Raw genomic sequence first — 24,747 nt, forward strand, 5'->3', positions numbered from 1 at the left:
AAAGATAGAAGATCCCTAGATCTTTATTTGGCTTAATACAAAAAGATTCTCTAAAATAAGTGACAAAAAGTTACCTAAAGCACATGCATAAATTTTCAAAGAACCATTGTGCTTGAGAGCTAGAAGGACCTTAAAATTTACTGGTAGAAACTCTTCATTTTATGTACAAGGAAACTAAAGCTCCTTAATTCATAAGGTGATTGACCCCAGCTATTACCTCCCCCAGTCATTCTCATAGTCATTTCATAATTTCCCTATATCATTCACCCAGAGCAGGAAAGGTGATGGTATGGTCATAAGATGTGGACGGTCATGCTTTTTTTTCAAACTGTTAATTAGCCTTGGTTTGACTATCACAGTATCAAAGAGCGATGGCAAACTTGCCAGTCTCAGAAACGAAAAAAATGTTCAGGTAGCTGTGAACCAATACTACCAAAAGTCAGTAATGAGATTTGAACCTATTTCTAAGACAATCAGACTATGAAACATTATGAGGGAAATGAAAGTTCACTAAGATCCTGCAAGTGCTTATGTACCTCCCCAAATCAGCTGTTTGCTTCCTTCCCACTAGAATATTAGGCAAGTGATGCATTAGTTTCACGTTCAGATTTATAGACAATATGAAGTTTATCTACTTGAGGGGGAAAGCCCTGGTAGGTGCCTTCTGGGCTTCACTGTAACACCAGTCAACCAGAAAAAAAGTAGGCGGTAGTGTCTAATACAAATCATACCCACTTCAGAAACCAGGAATCAGGTAAAAAAATCCCTTCTTCCCAAATATCTGGCACCTACAGTCAGGGTAGAAGACCTGTCTTCTTTACTTGTCTTCAATCTCATTTTTACTACTGCACTTTAAAAGTGCTCATAAACAAGATCAGGAAGACGAGGTGGAAACCTCTCTGGTCTCTAGGAGAGAAAGAATCACTCTTTTTCCCCACATCATTATTGAACTTCTGGAGTAGAGAATCCAGCTCTTCCTAACGGGATTTTATAAGTGGCCTGGGCTACTTTGACGAGGGCTGGGGCTCAGTGAGGTCTTAGGTCGTGAACAGGCAACCTTCTGGAAGATGAAAAAGGTTTACAGATAACTCTTTATTAATCAGAAGGCCCTGTCTTGGCAGTGATGAAGACAGCTGACTTGACTTCTCTGCAAAGGTGATGAAATGGGCTCTGGTGGGAACAATAATGCTCTATCTCCCAGTCTTAGTGGTATGTACACAGGTGTTTATTTGTGGCCCTTTGAGGTATACACTTTCATCTGCATTCACTCTTCTTGTGTTTTCTATTTTTTAAATTTAATTGCAAAAGAATTTAATTGCAGATTCCAAAGACACAAAACAAGATATCTAAATTCAATAAGTTAGTATAGCCTAAAAAATCTGAATTTTTACCAAATTCTCATAACCTGATTCTGATCAAAGTACTCTGAGGATCACACTTCAGGTATCTGCTTATTATTTCTATGGGTTTGAACTCTTTACTTTTGGAACTTGGCATTTCAAACACCACGATGAGAGGAGGCAGCTTACAATAAATAGACACACAATTCTTCAGTTCCAGATATTATCACTTTACTATACAAAAAAACCCCTAAACATTTACAAAAGAAAATCAAAAGAAGTTGCATTTTTAGACCGCATTGGAAAAGTTACAAAAGAGTCTGATAAACAACAACATAAAACATCTCCGTACCATGTAAGTACCACCCAGAGAAATCCAGTCAACCATTTTACCATAGGTTGAAGTGTTTAGTACCTGAAGGTGAACCCAGTGCCCTCTTGGTTTATCATTTTCCTATAAAAAGATAAACCTTAGCATCTATATAAAACATGAAATTATTGTCAATGAACTTTATAGAAATAAAATTTTGTTAAAGAAAATAAAATATTAAAAAGATGACATAGGTTAGCTGCCAGTCAATATTAATGTTACATTTTCTTAAGATGCATTCAGTTATATCAGCCGAGGCAACACTGTTGAATTATTTTGAAGATCTGACTATAGAGTGCTGCTATTCCAAGTGATCTTGCTATGACATAATTTTATTTTACATATGTACAGATCATGTTATTGTATATACACATCAAGGAACTACTCTAGTCAACACATCTCAATGGTAGTGCCTATTTTTCAGGCAGAAAGTTTTCCTTTGGCCTCTTGCTCCCAGCATGGGGCATAGGAAGCCATTTCTTTCCAAGAATTCACTACATTCAGGGAAGTCTGTACTCTTAGCTGGTTTTCCTCATGGAATGATGAGCAGTATTAAGAATTTGGATGGATAAATAGTGTCTCTAGCTGAACATTTCAAACATTAGCTACACTTTCGATTTCTGTGCTTCTACGAGACTGTATGACCCTTTCATGTTGGCTCTTCTAGCAAAGTAAATGACCATTCCAATGGCTGGTATTATTAAGGAAGATGCACAATAGAGCACGAGAAGTTCAGGAGAAAAATAGTCCTTGTTATTTTCTCTTCCTGGAAAACAACAAAATGGGTGCAATTAATGTCTAGTACAAAAACTTTTTTTGATAGTAGTAATTACATGTTTTATCTTAACAGTACAACTAGTTCTCTAAATCAGAGTGAATCAAAGCAGTGATAAGGGCCAGCAGGACCCAAAATGTGTATTTCTCTGAATTACCCAAATAATCAGTTGGCAGTTGCTATGATCATGATGAGTCTAAAAATGACAGTTGTTGACTTACACAAAGTTGTATCCAAATAGAATCAGGTTCAATTGTAGAATGGAAGCAAGGGCACAACTTTCTAGAGCTCATTTACAAAAGCGAGAATTGGGGAAGAGTATTTGCTTTGGAATATATAAAAATCTACTAAAGAACTAGGACTCTGCTGACCATGAATTGAAATGACTAATTAATTCTCCAAGAAAATCCTTGTAATATCTAAAGTGTAACCATTATAGTCAAATACCATATGCGATAGTAAGAAAAAGAATTCTTGCTGACAGCTTTTTCAGAGATATATACAAAATTTTAAATTTTGTATCTCTGAAGAGGGTGTCTTAATATATGTTATTCCTCTTCAGCATTTATATCATCTCTTGATAAACTGAAGTTCTTTGGATAGTACATTTTAGTTCGAATGTTGCCTACTCAGAGGCGTTCGCTGACCCACATCTTCTCCAGCTTAAATTAGGAACCCTGATATACTTTCATAACTCACTGCACTTTCCTCTCATAGCTCTTATCACTGCTTGTAATTAAGCATTTGTTTGTATGATTATCTATTAACTTTGGTCTCCTCTTACAGACTATAAATTACATTAGACCATGTTATCAGTTTTCTTTTTGGTCCACCAATGAATAGCCAGTACCTGCCTCATGGCTTGGAGTAGCTGACACCCAATAAATATTTTTTGAATAGTAATGCATTTCTTTTCGTTCTACAACCTATCACTTTGTCATTTAGTTGTAAATTGGGTACAGAAGGTAAGAGTTTACAGAACTAAAATTAGTACTTTTTCCAATCTACTAAAAATCATCTGACAGCTGCAATAACTATTTGACATCTTGACCTTATAAGAACATCTGAGGAAGATAACATGGCATTTACTGGAAGCTCATCTCTATTTATACTTCTGTTTGGGGCGCCTGGGTGGCTCAGTCAGTTAAGCGGCTGCCTTCAGCTCAGGTCATGATCCCAGGGTCCTGGGATCAAGCCCCACATCGGGCTCCCTGCTCGGCGGGAAGCCTGCTTCTCCCTCTCCCACTCCCCCTGCTTGTGTTCCCTCTCTCGCTGTGTCTCTCTCTGTCAAATAAATAAATAAATAAATAAATAAAATCTTTATTTATACTTATGATTGCCCAGCATTATATGACCTCACAAGTATTCAGTCTCTTAAAGTAGCGTATATGTTTTCTGTCTTTGAAGAAATCTGATTTTGGCGATGACTACATTCCCTCTAGAAGTTTCTAATCACTGGAAATCAACCAAATAGAAAAGGATCATGATGGTCAGATGACAGGAAGTCAATTTTTTCAAATTATTAAAATCAAAAAGTACTTAACCCTAAACATAATGAAAACTGCCTCATCTTTCTACTTTCCTTCACTAGAGTAGAACTAGTCAAAGTATAAGTGTTATATTTTAATGGATGTCCATTATCATAATGATGGTTAGGCATCAATATTGACAACATGCTGGACAATGGTATTTCTACTCCTATTGTTTTCTTTTCAATTTAATAAATGTTATCTTTTGCCTTCACTTGTCCCTTCAGGCATCTGCAGTCAAACACAAATTTGCTGCTGAGTCGGTTACCAGGGCAACCTTCAAACACTATTTTTTATTAGCTGTATAAACACTGAAAATCCTAGACTCCCAACCATTCCTATTATTGGAATACATTCAAGCCAAAACAAAGAAAAACAAAAGTAATTTTAAAAAACTCAGCTAAATAGAAAGTTAAGCTAGTTCGAAATACGAAGGAAAAATGACAAATTTTTGTCTCTATTCATTTGCAGTTACTTTAAACTATAGCTTGGGGGCCTGAATTTCTTAGTTGAGTGCCTAAAATGCCTTGATAGTTCATGTAAGGAATGAATGAAAAATGGCAAATATGTAAGTTACTCACTTAATAAAGCAATTAGAAAAGACAATGTGTGAGAGAGTTTAAAAAGTAGAGAAGCTTTGATATATCTTTAAAAGAGAATCATTAACTACAAACAGAATTACAAAAATGTTAGAAGTCCAATTTTCTGAGCCTAGGCTTAATTAAAAGTGGACTAGAGGCATCGAAGATGAAAAGAAATAGGAATGAATGAATTTCAACCTAGTTGTAACTGAGATCTCAGTCCGTCCAGAATCATCCCCAACCTCATTAGAAGCACTGATTACATATACCCCCATGTCATTCTGAGTAGCATGACACGAGGTAAGTGTTCCATTCTTTGAACACAGTAATTTCATTGGCCAGATCAACTCTTTTCAGGATAATCGCTACAGGTGGATGACCAAAAGTTTTACATAAAATTGTGATATTTTCCCCTTCTTTAACATTTCTAGATGGATGAATTGATATTGTCATGTTTTGAGGAGATACTGTGAAGACAGAAAACATATGGTAAGGCTTGCAATGTTGAGAAATTTGGCCAAATGAGGAGAACTTTTACCTGTTTTCGGACCTAAGTTCAAATTTTCTTTATACTGACATGTGGTTGCAGACTCTGATAGCCAAGTGCACAGGCTCCAAGAGTTGCATTTGTTTGCAGTCCTGTTCACCCCAAGTGTAGCTTCCAATACAAGGCATGGAGACTGATTAGTAAAGGCTAACATATTCTGCTTACACCAATAAGATCAACAGATCCTACTGTGCATTCACAAGAGGGGTTAGGAAGTTAAACGGCCCCTGAAGTTTCTTTGCTGAGGCCATTGCTCACCCCACCCCTGCTCAGAATAGGGTAGGATGGACAAGGGGCTTAGACTTTTAAGAAAGCAATTTTGTAGTCTAAAGATTCTTTTATGTTGTTTAGCATCAAGATTGGACTTCTGATTATTATCTTGAAAGGAGTCAATCCAGAAAATAGGCAATTAATCCATGTTCAGAGAATAGCGTTCCCTTCTGGTAGGAGGGACAAGAGTCTGGGTAGAAACTTTTCTCTTCATTGTGCCAATCCTACTTCTTTAGTTTTCTTATCACCTCCAGGGAAAGGTTTTGAACGTATGTTTAAACGCTTAGGAAATGCAAGACTTCAGAGACCAATGATGAATTGTCAACTTTGAGAAAAGCAAATGGGAATCCTGTACTCACCAATGATTAATGTCAACTTCCTGTCTAAACTCCATAGGATAGGACAGCTGTGCATGATTATTTTAGGAAACATTGAGAAATAACCATAGTCAACATGGAATTCAGCTCCATTTTACCAACTCATTTACCTGATCCTGGAAAATCTTTACAATCCACCAAACCTCTGACTATTATAAAAAAATCACCAAAAACAAAAACAAAAAACTAACTAACCTTTAACATCGAGGGTTAAACTTCTTAATTGCAAGCCAACCTCATTTTTAGATTCACATTCGTACACTCCCGCATCCTCTAACTGGACCTTGTGAATGGTATATGCGCCATCTCTGGACTTTAGCACTGTGTCTCCCGTCTCTGCTTTTTTCTTCAGGATTATCCAAGTTTTTGGAACATTTCCACATGTACAGGAGATAATGACAGTGTCTCCTTCCTTGACACTCTTAGAAGGAAAAGCTATAAGTTGTATGTCTTTCGGAGCAACTGTAAAGAGAATTTAAAAGGCACCTCTGATTGGGTGAAATATAAACCACTTTCATATTAATTTAATGACAGCAACAATTAGCTGTCAGGGACCTATTTGTGCTTACTCTTTGCATTAAATGTTTACAGGGGCAAGTAAAGAAGTCAAGGATTAACTGGTTTGTTATAAATGATCGTGTTTTTAATAAGATAAGACCTGTCTGTACTTCTCTCATGTCCCTTAATCTAATTCTTTATCCAGACTAGCCAAAAAATGGTATTTGATAAACAGCAATAGAATTCAAATGTGAAAAAAAAACATTTCTTTCTGTCACAATGTTGTGCAAAGTTTTACTTTCAAGTACAAAGGTCTTTACAGGCTTCTGAGTTTTGAGTTGGATTTTCCTGGATCAAGTTATGCAGAGATGGTTTTCTTACTATTCTTTTTTTTCCTTACTATTCTTAACAACCATAACTACCATTTACTAAGTGGTGGGCACTGGGCTAAGTATTTGATATGCAACATCTCTATTAATACACAGCCCATGGAAGAAGGTATCATGTCACCATTTTATAAGTGAGATTCCCATTAAGTTCATCTATTTTTGTGACTTGATTTGAGATTCTTTCCCCAAACACAGCTATGGAACCATGATCTCCATCCTAAAGGCTTTCTTTAAGGTTGTGCATTGCCCTTCCAAGGTTGTTTATTTAAAATACAAATTATCACTAAAATGAAGTAACAAGAAAATCACTAATACCGTAGTGGCAATAATACCAGGGAGTAAGAGAGCTCCAGTGGGGGAAAAAAAAAAAAGAAAAAAGGAACCTTTTTTTTAATCCCCAAAAGGGAGGGGTGGGGAGAAATCCAAATAGATCACTTCATGCTTTTGCCCAAAACTGCCTATGGATTCAACCTGTCAACTAGGAATTGTTTTGTTCTCAGTCTTGGCTCTCTGTCCTGGAGAGAGGGGTTCCGGAACTGATAACTGAAGCCATTATAGTGGTTCTATGGCAACAAGTTGATGAACCAGAGGCATGGACACTGCTACTTTTAACCTCAAAATTTACAAAAGGTTTACATGCCTTCTTAGGCTTCTAAGCAAATACTAGCATGTACCTTGTAAGAATACCACTCAGAGTCTAGTTCTGCCAGATATGGTTGCTTTAATCCTAACTAATTTCCAAATACATATATATCTCATCCTATCCCTATTTCAACACCATAATCATTGCCTCATAAGTGTAACTGGATCTCCTGGCACCATTCCTGCAGCTAGCATTCCACTCGAGGTTAAAGAATTTTAGGATAAGAGATGTGGAATGGTTTATGAGGAAGTACCATTCCAGGAACTTTCCAAGCATAGGAAACATCAGGAGCTCTTCAAAACTCTCAATCTATGTTTTTAGTAAAAAGTTTGGTTCCAGAGAGGACTTTGTTCAAAACCAGCAACAACCAAAATAATACTAGCAATAATAACTCATTAATCACATTTTACTTACCTTGGATAATTAATTCTACTTCTTTTCTGCTTCTTCCAGCCTGGTTAATCCCTTCACACACATAAATACCAGAATCTTCCATTTTTGTAGAAGTTAAAGTGAGAGTTGAATTCTCAGAAAGAGGCTGTAGATGCCCATTATTTAGCTGCCTGCTCCACAGGATTTCCGGAGCTGGAAGGCCATTGCTAAAGCACGTCATATTCACAGAACTACCTTCCTCCAGGATGGAGGAGGGGCTGACCAAGATGGTTGTATCCCTGGGGGCAACTGAAAAGGTAGGGACACTTGTTAGTTTGACCCTTTATACCCTGAGTTCCAAAAAGTCTTAATAATGTTGCAAAATTGAGCTATGGATTTAATGGACTGGAACCATTTATTAATGTCAGTAACTTTACCAAAGGAAGGTTTCTGTCCCCATTTACTTAAGCAGACAGATAATAGACAGTAGAATGTGAACATATCATGGATGTTTTCTAATAGACATAAGTTCTATAGAAAGTCTCTTACTACAAAAAATGGATCATCACTGATAGTGTGTATTGACATTTATGGTACATTAAACATGACCAAAAATTATTTGAATCCCTTACGAGAAGGTGGAGTTAATTTTTCCACATCTCTAATCTTGGCTGGCTTGGTGATTCACTTTGACCAATATAACATGAAAGAAGTAACACTGTAGGACTTCCAAGCTTGAGCCTGCTTTCATTATCACTCCTCCGAAATGCAGCACTCTGGTGACTAAACCTATTCCACCTTCCTTCAGGAGGAGACAGCACATAGAGAAAGGGAGGCCCAGAAACCCCAGAGAAGATTCCAGACATACAAATGAGTCCATCTGTGACCAGCCATCCCCCACTGACCTGCCAATTGACTGAAAATGCATGGGTGAGTTCATCTGATACCACAGTGAGGAGATGAACTGCCCTTCTGACCCCTTCTAGAATTGCCAACTCATGGAATCATAAGCTAATAAATTATTGTTGTTTTAAGTGTTAGGAGTGGTTTGTTATAATAATTACTTTAAAATTTCTTCCCCGGTTGCTTTTTTTTTCCACAGAGGTTTTAGCTCTTAACTTCATGTTAACTATTGCCTGACAAACATGAGAAGAAATCCATATTTAAATTGTGGTTACATCACACATGTACTTACCGTTAACATAAAGCATCTGTGTACTCTGCCTTTGTTTGGGTTCAAATTCCATTTCACCAACATGTAACTGAGCCAGACAAACAAGAACTTTTCCAGTATCTTCAGTGGTGGGGATGAAGGTCATTTCCAAACTCTTAGTCTCCAGAGATTTCTTGTCCATGTCCTCCAGAAAGGTTTTACTCTCTATGACACTCTCCCCCTTAAATAATTCAATCTCCAGCCGGTCAGAAGGATACACACTAGGAACCTCGCAGCTCACAGTGACTGGGTTTCCACTCACTAGTAGACCACTCATCTCGATCTCTGGATCTCTAGGGAATGCTGCAAATATCATGTAAAAATGATGTTTATATGTGACCATTCAAAGGTAAAATGGAACTAAATCTTTATTAAATGCAAAGGCCTCAAAATGACAGTTTTAACTCACTTGGGATAGAATGATCACCAATACATAAATAATGACATTAAGCATACATATTTATGATATTAAATATAAATAAGGCTATCAACAAAAATACTTAATACATGAATCAATCAAGAAATAAATATACTTCCTATTTTTCTCTTCTTAGTGATATGCAATCTTTCTGACAGCATGGACTGGTCTTTTGGAAGGAATGAGTTTCCACCATGAGTTTCCACCATCTTATTTAGCAACTATACATTTTAAATGTTTTAAATATTTCCCATGATGTACTGAATATTAATTGTGTGTTGTTCTCTTAAAATGCATTATCTCGGTCTTTAAAACAGCCTGATAAAATAGGTGTCATTTAACTTATTTTATAGGTAGGAAAACTTACAGAGAACTTATTTTATAGTTAGGAAAACTTATAAACCTTATAGAAGCTCAGAGACTCTCATTAGGTATTGTATCTACTAAGCCACTGAGTTGCGATCAGAACCCTTATTTCTCTGAGCTCAGAACCCAGGCTTGGTTTCACAGAGCTGTGTAGCCTCTGGGTATCAAATAAGACCCACAGGGCAGTTCTCAATTTAGACATTTTAATTCCCAATGGCCAGGTTTAGACAGTAAATTTTAAATGTTTCTCAGACAGTATTTGTAGTTAACAAAAAGCTATGAGATTTAGATTCTAAATAATTACACTACGTCTTATGCAAACCAATAAAAATAAGACTAAAATAGTTATCAAGAATAAGAGCCATGTTAAAATTTTTTCTCCTTAAGCAAGATGTTGTTAAATTTTCAAATATTTCCATATTGCAGTAAGGCTGTACCACAGGTTCCCGTTTCTGTTGGGAATGTGCCTACATCAGCAGATCCTGGATTCTGGGTAACATGATAACCCAGTAAAATTTACCCTTATTTTGAGAGGTTCAAATCCCTTCAGAGACATACTCTAACCCATGCTAAACAAAATCCTGATGGGCAACACAAGTTTGGGCAGGTTTTCTGGTAGAAAATGTTCTATTTTCTCTTGAATTCAAGGCGGAGAAATTGTCCTAGAGTAATCCATTTTCAGGTCACTTTGCATATTTTGCCATTCATTCATTACAATGGAGGAATTCCAGGATATCGAATTCATAGAGATTCGAGATTGTAAATGATTTTTATTAAGGTGACAGGAATAGCAAGAAGAAGCGCGATGGACGTATGCAGTGGAGTCAAGATTAAGATCTAGTGCTAACGTCACCTGAGCAGCTGCCACTGGCCATCCCCTAGGACCAATATCACTACCTGTTTTCATTTTTGGCTTTCTCCTGCTCCCCCCTGCCTCATTTTTTCTCTCACCCTACCATTCAGCTTTCCGAATGTGCCTTCAAAATAGTAGGCTCGGGCCTCACCCTCTGTTCAAATAGCTGAGCAATAGTAACCCCTCTCCAGTCATCTGAATGGGTATTGACTCTCAATCTTTGCTCACTACTACTTCTGAACACCCCTGTACACACAGAGGGGATGGGAAGCAGTGAATATGTAGTGCGTTCAAGTGCATGATGACAGAGTATTGCCAAGACACAAACTAAGGACTGTGGATGCTGTGTACGTATATAATATACACTTAAGATTTGGGCCAATTAAGTTGCATCAGAAATTCTGGTTCAGAGATTTAGGAACAATTCACAAGGCTAAATTCCCTTTCTAAACACATGGATCTCATTGTGTATCCCAGACTTGCATTCTGTTTCTTTCAATAAAACTGAGGGGGAAAAACAGCAAACAATTCTGAAAACCACTTACAGTAGAGGTCCACACTAATTCTCTTTTCCAGTTTCTTATGGCCACAGGTCACAGTGCACAGGTAAGAATGTTCATTCTCAAAATTCACAGGGCTCAGGGTCAGCGTGGATTTGGTCCCTTCAGTCTTCACCTGCCCACTCAGAGGGCTATCTATCTGTGTTCTCCAAGAGAAAGATGGGGACTCACAGCCTGTGACACCACATGTCAACACAACTGAGTCGCCAATCTGAGCAATGACCTGGGGTCCGGGGGAGATCTCAACAGTGAATGGTTTCTCTAGCGGAAAAACAACAAGACAAAAGAAGATAAGATTCTTTTCTTCCTTCACCACATTCCAATATATGGTCTTCCCCACCCCTACCCCCCCAATCTCTTTTTAGCTAACATCTGTGCCAAGAAGAAATTACTCCTTTCCACCTTGGGACCATCCAGAAAGGTGTTTTAAAGAATGAACCCACAAGAGTTCATTGACTCGTTCATTTAACAGAATGAATGTGGATAAAAACTTGTCAGGACAGAAGTTGGCATCTTTTCATGACAATAATTCAGTCTCTCCTCAGCTGTAGTTTATCAAATATCTGTAATAGCGGACAACAGCTCAAACAATTTAAGAGGTTCCAGTGTATAAGCGTTGTGTAAACCACTTTGCCTGTATTAATTATCTCATTTAATCCTCACAACTTAATCCTTCTCTTTCACTTTCTCCTGCTTCTTCTCTTTATTTTCCTCTTCTTCTTTCTTCTTCCCCCATCACCCTCCTAATCCTCTTTCTCCTTACAGAAATTTAGGCTCAGAAATGCTAAATAACTTTATCTAGTTTGCAACTGGCAAAATTAGGACTTGAAGCCAAGTGGGTCTGATTCAAGATCCCAGCTTTTCAGTTGCTTGAACAACTAAATCAAGTCACCCTCATGTGGAGATAAAGCAAGATCTAAGAGAAGTTGTGGGAAAAGCTACAAAAATATGTCTTCCGATTAGATGCAATGCCCATAATGGACCAGCGCTTAGAGTTTCTGTGCCAGCAATATAAAGTTATACCATTGAAAGCACCCAGAATCACACTGAAAGCAAAGTCAAAATCTAAACATGAAAATGATATGCAAGCCACCTCTGAAATTTGTTTGATGCAATACGAAAATACTTTCAATTAATTCAGGAACTAAAAACTGAGATAGGAGGGCAAACTGCTAAGTCTCAAATATCCAGAGGAGCTCTTTGGCTACAGTGCGGTCCCTGCTGGACCCACAGTCTGCCTTGGGATGCTTCCTGTCTAGGGAAAAAGGGAATTTCCAATCTCCACTCCCTGTTCCCTGAAGAAACTGGGAGTGGTTGGGCAACCCTGAAAGGGACAGATGAGACTCCACAGAAAATCACTAAAATTGTTCCCCCAAATAGCAGACTGGAGATGGAGGAGAGAAATCTCAACATATAAGTAATCCAAATACACCACATTTTGCAGGTTTCTCATCTGCGCCAGGAGAAGTTATTTTTCTCTTTGGCTTGTCTCACGGTGACATTGTAGTATCTTCCAAAGAAGGCTTTCCTCAAATTACCTCAATGAACTGATATGCTATTAGACTTTGAAAAAGAGAGATCATTCAGAACACTAACCAGAGTTTCTGAATTCCTTATATGCTAGTGTGGGAATGGGGAACTTGAAAACAGACCTACTTCCTGCCTGTGAAGCGCTCTCAGATCATTTTTTCCAATGGCTGCATAATGTTACCAGGCAAACTTGAGCCCCCTGTGGAGTAATGCTTAGGTAACTGGAAGGTCCTTTCAAAGTTCAATTCTCTCTTCAGTACTTAAGGTTGTTAATGTCCTGGGGCGCCTGGGTGGCTCAGTCGTTAATCCCAAGGTCCTGGGATCGAGCCCGACTTCGGGCTCTCCGCTCCGCGGAAAGCCTGCTTCTCCCTCTCCCACTCCCCCTGCTTGTGTTCCCTCTTACGCTGTGTCTCTCTCTGTCAAATAAATAAATAAAATCTTAAAAAAAAAAAAGGTTGTTAATGTCCTGTGATGCAAAATTCAAAACAGCCCTCTCTAACCCCAGAGCGCATTTCCTTTTCACACTGAAATAGGATCTAGTTTATTAGGGGGTGGAGTTATCCAGGATGGGTGATTAGTTTTATTAGTTTAATACTTTCCCGGTCTCTTGAGAATGGTAACCTAACACCCAACTGAGTTAATCTACTGATGGTGAGTCTCAATTTTATTGTTTTAACCATCCAAATTTAAACCCTATGTTTTCATATTGTAAAATTTTGTGTTGCTCATGTTTATAATTTATGCAATCAATATTTACTGGACACCTATTTTGTGGTAAACACCCAAATATTAAAACACACAGGCACAGTTCCTGACTTTAAGGAGCTTGCAGTTTAATGAAAAGACATATTTAAATAGATACATTATTTTGGCTCTTACTAAAGTATATTTAAATTATCTACTTACATGCTGTCTTTCCTCCCTACATTATAAGCTCTTCAAGGGCCGTCGCCATAACTTTTTCATGTCTGCCCCTAAAGTACCAAGCACAATTCTTGGATTCTTGGACAAGGGCTCTTGATTAATACGTGTTGAACTAAACAGAAGTACACAAACTTCGATAAGAGGTGTTGAGTGTAGACAAAGGGAGGAATGACCAGCTTTGCCTAACACAATCCGGAATTGGAAGGCTGACATGATCTTTGTCTTGAAGGATGGCTAAGACTTTGCCAGGTAAAGAAAGGGCACTCCAGGCAGAAGGAGCAACATGGACAGAGGTACAGGGACACCAATGAAGCTACAAAGGTAGATTCTGACCAGATTATGAAGAGTTATTTTAAGAAATGTGAATTTTAAAATACATGCAATTAGGGTTTCATTGAAGTCATATATAATGAGTACCTTTTTTGTTTAAGGTATATACTCTGATAGCATTGCATAGGGTTGATTATCTTGCGGACAGAATGATAGCAGGATGACCATATGAAGACAATTAGCTATTTAGTTAAAAAGTCACAGAGTTTTGATTAAAATGTGCCTGTGTTAAAATCATAGTAAATGCCCCTAGTGAGCAATTTGACTCTAGGCAAAGTATGAACTATGCTGAACCTGTGTTTTTATTTATCTTATAAGGTAGTGGTAAAGACTAACAAGACAACATATATAGAGTGGAAAGTGGAATTCCCAGCAAATATGAGGCATATGATTGGTAGGAGCCATTATCCATTTCCATGAGACAATATGCTCTCATCTGTAAAATGAGTATAAAATACTTACTCTTTAGTTATTTTTTGAAGATTACAGCTAACATATATAAAGTACCTGGCATATAGCTGGTGGTCAATGAATGCTGTTATTTAAAAAACATCTTGCAAGAGTCCAAGTCAGAGATGACAAACAAAGACAATGGCAAGAGGGTTGAAAAACTGAGGACAAATTCTAAGGATCATTTTGAGGAAGAAATGACAGGTTTGGTGATATGGAATGGGAACATGAATTTGGGAGTAAGCAGCATATAGTGGCCCAAACACTGGGAGTCCAGAGTGAGTAGAGATGAGGACAGATATGGTAACCTGAGAATACTAATAATCAGGCGGCGGAAGGAAGAGAAAGCCAAGGAATGAGGTGGGAAAGGAATGGTGAGAGATGGAAAAGACTCAGAAATGCAGAGCTGTGTGAGCTCTGGGAGGAAAGACTTCTGAGAAATATGAGTAAGATGAATATACAATTGTGCTACAGGACATGACATCAGATGGATCATCAATAAAACTTAAGGAAGCAATGTTGACATTGAAGTTGTCTCCTTATTGCACAAACCCCAATTATAGCACCTTTATCATTCCTTTCTCACAATCTACTTACCTTGAACAATTAATTCCACCTCTTTTCCATCTTTCCCGACCTGATTGACTCCTTCACACACATAAATTCCAGAATCTTCTATCCTCATAGCAATTAAAGTCAGAGTTGTGTTCCCAGAAAGGAGCTGTAGACTCCCATTATCTAATTTTTTGCTCCAGAAAATCTGTGGGGCTGGGAGACCCTCACTGGAACATGTCATTGTCACAGAACCACCTTCTTGCAGCCTCGTGGAGGGGTTTGCAGAGATAACTGTGTTCTTGGGTGAGACTGAAAAGGCAGGGCACAAGATTAGTAACTGCTAGGCATCATCTTGATCCAACAGGGATAATGTATTTCTCTCACAGACTGTATTCATATGCTTTCACAAATTTGACAAACTTACTCTGTCATATTAGTGTAAAATCAGTATTGTGGGGTAATAAAAATCAGTCAATCCAATTTCTGACTAATCTGAGTGAGTTACTTTTTTTGATGTTTGGTATTTTCAGATGGCCACAGATACTCAGAAATTAAGAAAGACCCTTAGAGTAATATGGTTCAATCTCCCAGATAAGGTAGAAGTCCTCTTAGTATCCTTGCCAAGTGCTCATTTAAGTTGGCTTCAACACTTTTGGTTGAGGGAATCGCTGTCTTACAAAATAGTCCATTTGATTTGAGGACAGCTTTAATCATTAGAACAATTGAACTGAAACCTTCCTGTTTGTAAACAAATTTCACACAGTGACCATAGTTCAGTCCTCTGCTGTTACAGAATAAATCAAATCCCTTTTCCACACGACTGTCTTTCAAATACTTAATGATAGCTCTCTTTTCCAAGTTTTGTATTCTCTAGGAAAAATACCCCCATCTTGACTATGCTTTTCAAAATATTGATAAAATCCTTTCCATCTCATTCTCTTTCAGCTAAACATGCTATAGTTGGCAATACTTCTTTTAAATGTAGTGTCCAAAGCAAAACACAGCATTTTGGTCTAGAATGGAGTACAGTGAGTCCACTCCCACACAATTCTGGGACTACAAGCCTGCCTCAAATCTGCCCCCGGCCCCAGACTCAGGGAATGTGGAGGTAATCACACCTCATCTCCACTCTCCCATCCAATGCACATATGTATGTGTGAGCACATGCACATGCAGACGAGTACGCGAGCGGGCGTGCATGCGCGTGTGCGCGCACACACACACACACACACAGAGAACAAGTGCTCACCTTGTAAAATCTCTACAACTTAATCTTTCAGGGCACATTATAAGAGTTTGCAAAACATAATTAAAAACATCTCATTTGAGCCCACTTCCTACAACCCAGTCAGCTGGTATTATTACTCCCCTTTGATAGATTGGGAAATAAGGAAATTGAGCGACCCAAGTTCACACCGTTAATGGAGCCAGAAGTCTTCTCAACCCAAATCCAGTGCTCTTTTCATTGAATTATGCGGTTGACAAATATATTCTCGATGAATAAAAATGGAGTAAAAACTATAAACTAATGCCTTCCTGACTTTAGCTGACTAAATTCCCACAAAGACTAGACTACATCACACAAGTACTTACTGTAGACTTGTAGTTTTTTTGTAGTCTCCCTTTCTTTGGGCTCAAAGTCAATTTCATCAATGTTTAATTTTGCTCGGCAAACAAGAGCTTTCCCAATATCCTCTTTGGTAGGAATGAAGGTTGCCTCCAAACTCTTGGTCTCCAGGGACTTCCCCTCCATAGGCTCTAGAAATTCCTTATTCTTTAGGAGATCATTGCCCTTCAGCAGATTTATCTCCAGCCTGTCAAATGGGTAAACATCGGGGACCAAACATGTGACAGTGACTGGCTTCTCCAGTTCTAGGGGGTCACTCAGATGGATCTCTGGGTCCTTAGGGAAAGCTGTAAAGATCAAGCGAACACACATGAGTGGGCTTTCTGTTCATGTAATATAAGGTCTTTTACTGATTTAGTGCAGTGCAAACCAAGTCTAATGTTTCTGTTAATACAGTCTTAATTCATTGTTCAAATAGCCTTTTATGGTTTTGGGTGGGTTCACAAATCAGAATCAATCACCTTTTAGGAGTTCTTCAGCACTGTCCTGCATGTACCAAGGGTTGCATATTATTAGAGTAAAAGAAGGGAGAAGAAATTAATGTTTATTGGATACTTCTATGTGCCCGCCACTGTGCTATTCATTAAATATAAATAATTTTCTTGTAACTCTAAGACATTTCACATTTCACAGATATGAAAACACAGACTTAGCACGTTTGCATAACTTGCCAAAAGTCACACAGCTAGTAAATGGCAAGTCTGGGATTTCACTCAGGATTTCCATTATTCTGTACTGTTACTGAAGATTTACATTATATCACATTCTCTTATCTTAAGGCAGACATATGTCCACTTTACAGATAAGGAAACTGAGGCTCAGAATATCATTACAAAGAACAGCTATTGGGCACCATATGCTAAGAAATGAAGCGAGCGACATTAAGTAATTGGTTCCTGAAAATGATGCCTCTGCCAGGAATTCATCCACCAGGAAGGTACGGCTGTGCAATCTTTAAATTCTGGAAGGGAGATCTGCCTCCGGCAATGCCTGACTCAGTGTCCTAACCAGCACTCCACTTGAACCTTCCAGTGCCTAGGGAACAGGGAACGTGCTATTTCAGTCAACCATTGCTTCCTTTGCAAGGGCTAACTTTTCATTACAAACTGTCATGATGGTAACCCATTGGCTGGATTCAGGACTCTGTACAATAAGAACATAACGGTCCCAGCTCTAAAGAATATTACAATCAAATGTGGAATGGAGACAGGATTGTTAAACATAATGAGAGACAGATACTCTTGAAGAAAAACCCCAGGGAAGATAATTAAAGCCAGAAGGGTCTTTAGTCCTCTTTTTTAAATCTTCAACTATTTGATGCTTGAGAGCAAAGACAAGGAACTGGAAAGGCTTTGCTATGTGAAAAAACAGTATTTTTAATTTTTCCACCAATAATTTCTATCCCTCGTATTCTGTAAGAAATGTGTCCATAATCTGCATAGTTTGCTGTCAGGTAATATAAGAACTTGCTACTTTTCCCTGTATTTACATAAGGGGGCTTTTCAAGGAGCTCACGAGGCTGCACGGACAAACTATGCATGTACAACCGGCATAATTGGAAGCAGCCGGCCAGGCACGGTTTCTCCGGACGCATTAGCAACACATGGAGCTTATTGAAGAATCAATTACGGATGCCGGGCAAAGCTGAGCTCCACCATAGCAGAAGGGAACCAAAATAATTATAAGATAATCAAATGGGGTCTTCATGAAGAGATGGTCATAAAGGATTGCAGGGTTTGTTTTGTTTCATTTTGTTTTGTTTTTCTGAAAGAGTAGTCATCAATAACCACAGACAAGATTTTTATTTCAGGTTGGTTCCTTACTCCTCTTGCTAACTTTATATGCTGGATCAAGAATGGATTGACATGCATTTTGGTAGAATGGCAAACTAGGGATGTTTATTAACATTCATGAGGCAAATCTAATTCATTACACCAATAACCTTGAGGTTGAGTGGTGGAGCATTAAGGCTTAATGGCACCAAAAACAAAAACAACCCTCCTAAATTTATCTGTACCAAATTCAAACGAGTGAAATGTTTGCAGATATTTTCCTTATGTCTCAGGGAAAACTCTTGTACAGAAGCCTATTACTAAATTACAGATCTCCTACTTAAGCTGATTTTAAGCACAAAATTGAGTAAGAATAAATAAGTGGAAAATCCCTGAAGAATGGAATTTGTAAACCATTTAGGCGTATGACCAAGTAAACATGTAAGGATATAATCAAATAGAAATTTTTGAAAAAGAAGATTAAAAAACTTCAGAGATCTTCATTTTACAGCTAAGAAAAGAAAAGCCCAGAGAGGCTGAATCTTACCCATGGTCACTATGTTTGTGGCAGAGTTAGAAATAAAGGCAAGGTTTGGATTCCTTTTCTAGTGCTAGTAGTCTTAAATTTCTTGGGGCAGTATGTCCTCTAGTCAAGAATCTGGACATGAGTATCCTTTCATTTTTTTTTCTTTTAAAAATACCCTTTCTAAAAAAACTTATTTTAAAGCAAAATTAAGAGAAAATCAAAGATCCTCTGAAGTACTCACAATAAATCTCCACCTGAATTCCTTTTTCCAGTTTCTTAGATCCACAAGTCGCTGTGCACACGTAAGCATGTTCATTGTTGAAACTAACAGGATCCATGGTCAACGTGGAATTGGTCCCCTCATTTCTCACCTTCCCATTCAGCGGACTGTCTATTTGAGTTCTCCAAGAGAAAGATGGGGGCTCACAGCCCGTTGTACTGCAAGTCAGTGAAATGACATCACCAATCTGAGCAACAACTCTGTTTTCAGGGAAGATCTCCATTTTAAAAGCTTGAGCTGTGAAGACAAAAAAGAGAAAAGCAAACTTTGTTTAGTATTCTACTCCCTCTGCTCTGTTCTAGTATAATGTCCAAAACACAATCTGGCTGATCTCTTTCGTAAATTTTGAACTAACTGCAAGGCAGCCAAAACGCACTGGAGTCACTGCCAGAGGTGTTGGAATCATGGAGAACTCTCAGTCCTGACCTTGATGCCCATTTATGAAAGTTGTTTTGGCATTTGCTAAGTTTAAGCTCATTATCAAGTACAGGAAACTGAAGAGATAGACCTCAGTAGAGATAGAATCCAATTATTTATTTGACACTGGAAAAAGATATCCAAAAAACATTAATTTATAGCTCCAACTATGACAATACCATGGTACATAGCAATACTCAATAGCACATTACATGTTACATTCAATTGTTTTCCCACTTAAAAATCCTAGTGCCTTTCTTCACTACCATTGCACAACTGACTGAAGCCAAAATCAGAGCTGAAATGGAATGTGAGCATTTGGAACAGATCAAAGAAAGAACTTACAAACTGCAAACATCATCCAAAGTACATTTGAGGCTCCAAAGATCACGACCATCTTCCTAGGCACTTTTAGTTGCTGCTGTGATGAGAACATCCTTTCTTTCTGTCCCACCTGAAGGTGTCCTGGAAGAGACTTTAGCCCCTAAAGCCAGGGAGGCTCAGTGAGGAGTGAAATGGAAAGTCTGCTCTTTATAAAGGGTCTTGTGGCAGAGACACAGAGGCGGAGGGAAATCCCTTCAAGGGGAAACCCGGAGCAGAGCCAGAAAAAAAGTTTCACTGACACCCAGCCAAGTCCAGGATTAACCCCTTCATTTGCTCTCGGTACTGAAACCAGTACTGAAAAATGAAACACTTCCAAGGTGATAAAATTAAAGCTTTTCCTGATTTTCACTACAAAAGGATTGTATGGTGACTAACATAACATAATAAAATTAAATTAAATTAAAAAAAAAAAGACCTGAGCTGGAAAAAAAAAAAAAAGGATATCTTTGCAAGAAAAATACAAGGGAGCTCTCATTTCAGAATAATGCTCATTTCAAAATAAAGGAAAAGCAAGAGAGAGGAGGAGAGAGACAGAGACAGAAAGGGAGGGAGGGAGAGAAAGAATAGTAAATTATACTCCAGATTTTGAAGTGGCTAAATAACCACTATGTCATATGAACTAATTATTCTCCATTAAGACATATTTGCAAATTCTAAAATAGGGTCTAATTTTTCGCTTACAAGAAAAAAGAAAAGCTCCTATCTTTTTATGAGTTATTTTTTAAAAGGGAGACCACTTAACTTTTCAGTTTTATTCTTTCTACTCATAAAAATATTAATAAAAATAATTCTTTTAGCAACAAACGTCAACTTTCTGAAATGATTTCTGAAGTGGAAAGTAAAGGAATGTTACTAAAACAAGAGAAATAATTTTTCCCTTTTGTTTCAGGAAAGTTACCAATCCTTTGGTTCAGCTGCTTGTTGAACTGAAATTCTTTCACAGACTTAAATGCAAATGTATGGAATTCATCTGAAGTGGTAAATCTCTTGGATTGGACCACAGACACAATCAAAACATGAAAAATAATTTGGTTTTGTTATATGGGAGGTGATGATAACCAATTTGATGCTCTTCCTACCCCACCCCGCCCTACCCAGTGAAATTATTTTTTTTTAAAGCTGTTTTTAAAAAATGACAGTTTTAGCCTTGCACACACATAGCTCAAGTCTTTGCAAAATGCTTGCTAATCAAAAAGAAACCGGAATAGCCACTTCCTTGTATTATACACGTGCTGGTCTACCTCCTCCATTGGATCATCAGTTCCTTTAATGACTGGGACCAGTTCTTGTACATCATTGCACCTACCTCTACCTTCCCAGTATCTAATGCATGGTTTTACACTTCGTAGACACAACAAAAGTACAGTAATAAATACTGTAAATTAAAATTTGGAAAACAGACTTTCAAAATGCTAGCAATCCTGTGTAAATACTGAATGAGAAAAAGTTGGATTCTACAAGAAAATACCCAAGCTCATTGACTCATGGGGATGTGGATAACAACCAGCCAGTGCTATGTAACGAAGGCCACAACTAAGGTTTGGAAACCGCACCTGTCCCTACATGGCTGGAGAGGCTTCTGGACATCTTCCTGAATACCGATGAGGATGGACTCACTAATGGACAAGGAAAGAAAAAGAAGTGGGAGAAGTGGGAGAAGCTATTCTGAGGCTCTGATATGTGTTACTTCACCTACCAAATATCTAGGGATCAGAAAAGTGGCTTCAGGCAAAATAGGCTGGTAAACCAGTAACCTAGTGGTCCTTCACAAAGTTGTCCTCATGGAGGAAGATGATCCGAACCATTTATGTTGACTCCTTAACTTCAGAAGAAATCTAACGGGGATTAAGGAATTTTAATGCATTTCTCTGTACAAAAACAAGTGACTGATAGGATCTAATGAGCTCCCAAAGACCAAGTCTTGGTAAATAACTTCAGTTCTGAGTTTGGATATGATTCCAAGTTTTGAACATCAAAGAATTATCTGATCTATTGAATTAATTCACAGTGCTTTCAGCAAAATATTAGATGAAGTCCCTCATTATATCTTTGCTTTGCACTCCATTTGAGGTCCAATCTGCTTCTTCCAGACTGAATTGATTGTACTCTTCTTTTTTTTTTTTTTAAAGATTTTATTTAGTTGGGAGATAGAGAGCACAAGCAGGGGGGAGAGGCAGACAGAGGGAGAGGGAGAAGCAGGCTCCCCGCTGAGCAGAGAGCCTTATGTGGGGCTTGATCCCAGGACCCTGGGATCATGACCTGAACTGAAGGCAGAAGCTTAACTGACTGAACCACCCGGATACCCTGACTGTGCTCTTCTATGGCCTCTCTACACTAATGTATACCAGTAACAGAGCACCTATTGTGTTACATTTATCTGTTAATAAATCTATCTTTCCCAATTTACAAACTCAGGCTTTTTTGTTTTTCATCTTAAAAATCTAGACCAAGATAAGGTATTCATTAAATTTTGTGGAATGAATGAATGAATAGAGTTGCAAGTGTAAGTACAACAGATTGGGACTAATCTGCCTGGATAGAGAGTTACTGTGTTTTGTCTTTGAAATTGTTGAGTTCAACATTTTTATCAGCAACACAGAAGACATGATTATCTAATTTATTCATAATAAAAGACTGGAAAAGTTAGTTAACCTTAGAAATGACAGAATCAAGATCAAGAAGATCTCAAAGGATGATGAAGTGAAATTTAATAGGAATGCATTAAAATCTAGTATTTAAATGTAAGACATCAAATACTTGAGTACAGATGGAGGACCATAATCCATAGGAAGATGGATTTCAGTGATCCATAAGGTGAACACCAGTTAACATTGCTATGAGAAACCAAAATAGATGCAGTAAGCTCAAGCTGTACTCATAGCATTCAACCTTCTAATCATCTGAGGCCATCCAGGACCATATTGGGAACAGAGGTGTCTGATTCAGGATGCCATTTCTTATGACAGAGACAAAAGCAGAGAGTATTCAGAGGAAAGTGATGAGGATGGTAGACAACTCCAAAATCCTTGCTCTAGTAGGGAGCTATTGAAGAAACAGTATGTTTTGTTTGGATAAGAGACACCTACGAAGCTATGTAATAACTGAATGACTGCTATGTAGAGGAAGGAATACGCTTGTTACTCTGTGTTATACCAAGGGCTACAGGTGGCATACATTGGTATGTGGTTACTAGATTATTAACTGTAGGAGGGCCAGGAATATGTGTGTCCTTTTACCAGGAGAGTTTCAGCATTTAACATAGTGACCAGTAGATAGTAAGGGCTCAGTAAATCAATATCTAATGGATAAATAATTACAGTTTGAAAGAGAACTTAACTCACAGCCCAATAGTCCTGAGTTCAAATCCAGATACTCTGCTCAGGAATTGTAAAACCTTACACAAGTATAGCTCGCTTCTCTGCACTTGTTTACACATGCTCAAATAGGGGTAATAGTACCATCTGAAGTGATTCACATGATGTTTATGACTATCAAATCAAATGGGATCATGTGAAAACTCTTTAAATAAATACATAAAGTACTATATATATGGCATGTAATAACATTAAAAGATAGCCATATTGAGCTCACTGTAAAGAAAGGACTTCCAGTTATTAAATCTTTTCAACAATGAAATGGGTCACCTCAGGAATTCACCAAGTCTTAGTCATTGGAAGTGGTCAAGCAAGGTTGGATAACATCTCCAAACAATGTGGCAGAGGTCAAGTTTTGCCTTATTTAAGATATCCAATTGGATGGCCACGAAGGTGCCCTCCACTGTTAGGATTCTTTAATTGTGGGCAGTGCTATCCATCCTTTCTGGCCTAACTTTATCAATCCCCTCGTTGTCCATATGAAAATTTTAAGCATCTTCTGATGCTTCTCTGGTTGGACTCTGAGATGCTTCAGGTATACGTCTTTCAGCCTGTTCTAATAATTACTGAGTTTGTAGCAACTCCAATTCTTCATGACTTTCATGTAGGCAATTTATATGGGCCTCCCTGGAGCAGAGTTTCCTTAGGTGACCTAACACATCTGAGGGAATTGATATTCCCAGTAGTAACAGTGGCTCATTATGACAGAAATTCTCACCCAGGTGAAAGAGCCATTCACTTTTTGGTGGGCATATCAGAATGGGTTTGGGAAAGTGACAAAACACTTCAGTACATTGTATCATGTCAACTTCTCCTCACTTTAAGAATCAAAGATCTATGTTTATGATTCCATTTGGCTCTATGTAACAGAAATCTTTGACAGTGGCAAGACTAGTGCGAGACTCAAGGCAATGCAGTTCAAGGCTGGATCAGCTACTTGGAGAAAACATCAAAGACCGAGATTGATTCCAGTTGCTGGTTCTGTCATCCTTGGCATGTGGTTAAACCTCATGATCCCAAGATGGCCGCTCTGTCTCCAAACATTATATCTGTATCTCAAGCAGGAAAATCAGAGGAAAATGAAGGGCAAGAGGACAAAGCCAGTGGAGTTTAGCCCCTTCTAAAGAGCTTTCAATAAGTTCCAGGTGGTGACTTCGTCTTACAGCTCATTGAAAACGTGGGAGATTGAATATTTTAACTGAATACATTGTTGCTCCCAAATAAATCGGAATGTTGTTTATAAGAAAAAGGGAAGAATGGATGATGAGTAGGTGATTAGCAGTGTCTGTCACAATTGCCTACTTCAGTTCAAATTACAAATGTTTATTGAGGAACTACTGCACAGACACTGCTCCAGCACTGGGAACATATAAATGAAGACATGGACTCAGTTCCTATATTAGGAATGAAGAACTGCACAGTATCCATAAAGAACTTTCACATAGTTCAACTTGTGACATAGAAGAGGATCCATTTA

At 38.1% G+C, this 24,747-nt stretch overlaps 2 protein-coding genes across 3 annotated transcripts in view; one reads left to right on the forward strand and one right to left on the reverse strand.

Moving 5' to 3' along the window:
- The window catches only part of EXTL2 (exostosin like glycosyltransferase 2), a 151,230-nt gene that overhangs the window by 101,368 nt on the left and 25,115 nt on the right, over positions 1 to 24,747 (forward strand). The gene's annotated exons all lie outside the window — the stretch shown is intronic.
- Positions 1,547 to 20,097, reverse strand: VCAM1 (vascular cell adhesion molecule 1). 2 transcript variants are annotated; one of them, XM_036069518.2, is made up of 9 exons: positions 19,858 to 20,085; positions 19,057 to 19,332; positions 16,484 to 16,804; positions 14,933 to 15,199; positions 11,087 to 11,362; positions 8,887 to 9,207; positions 7,734 to 8,000; positions 5,985 to 6,251; positions 1,547 to 2,476 (listed from the first exon to the last, which is right to left on the reverse strand). In XM_036069518.2, exons 1-9 carry the CDS (start codon positions 19,946 to 19,948, stop codon positions 2,316 to 2,318), a joined length of 2,247 nt encoding a protein of 748 aa, XP_035925411.1. In that variant the 5' UTR covers positions 19,949 to 20,085; the 3' UTR covers positions 1,547 to 2,315. The 2 variants fall into 2 exon arrangements, with proteins under 2 accessions (XP_035925411.1, XP_035925412.1); XM_036069519.2 differs by lacking the exon at positions 5,985 to 6,251 and having other exon boundaries at positions 19,858 to 20,097.

Source organism: Halichoerus grypus, chromosome 5, assembly GCF_964656455.1.
Source record: "Halichoerus grypus chromosome 5, mHalGry1.hap1.1, whole genome shotgun sequence".
NCBI lineage: Eukaryota > Metazoa > Chordata > Mammalia > Carnivora > Phocidae > Halichoerus > Halichoerus grypus.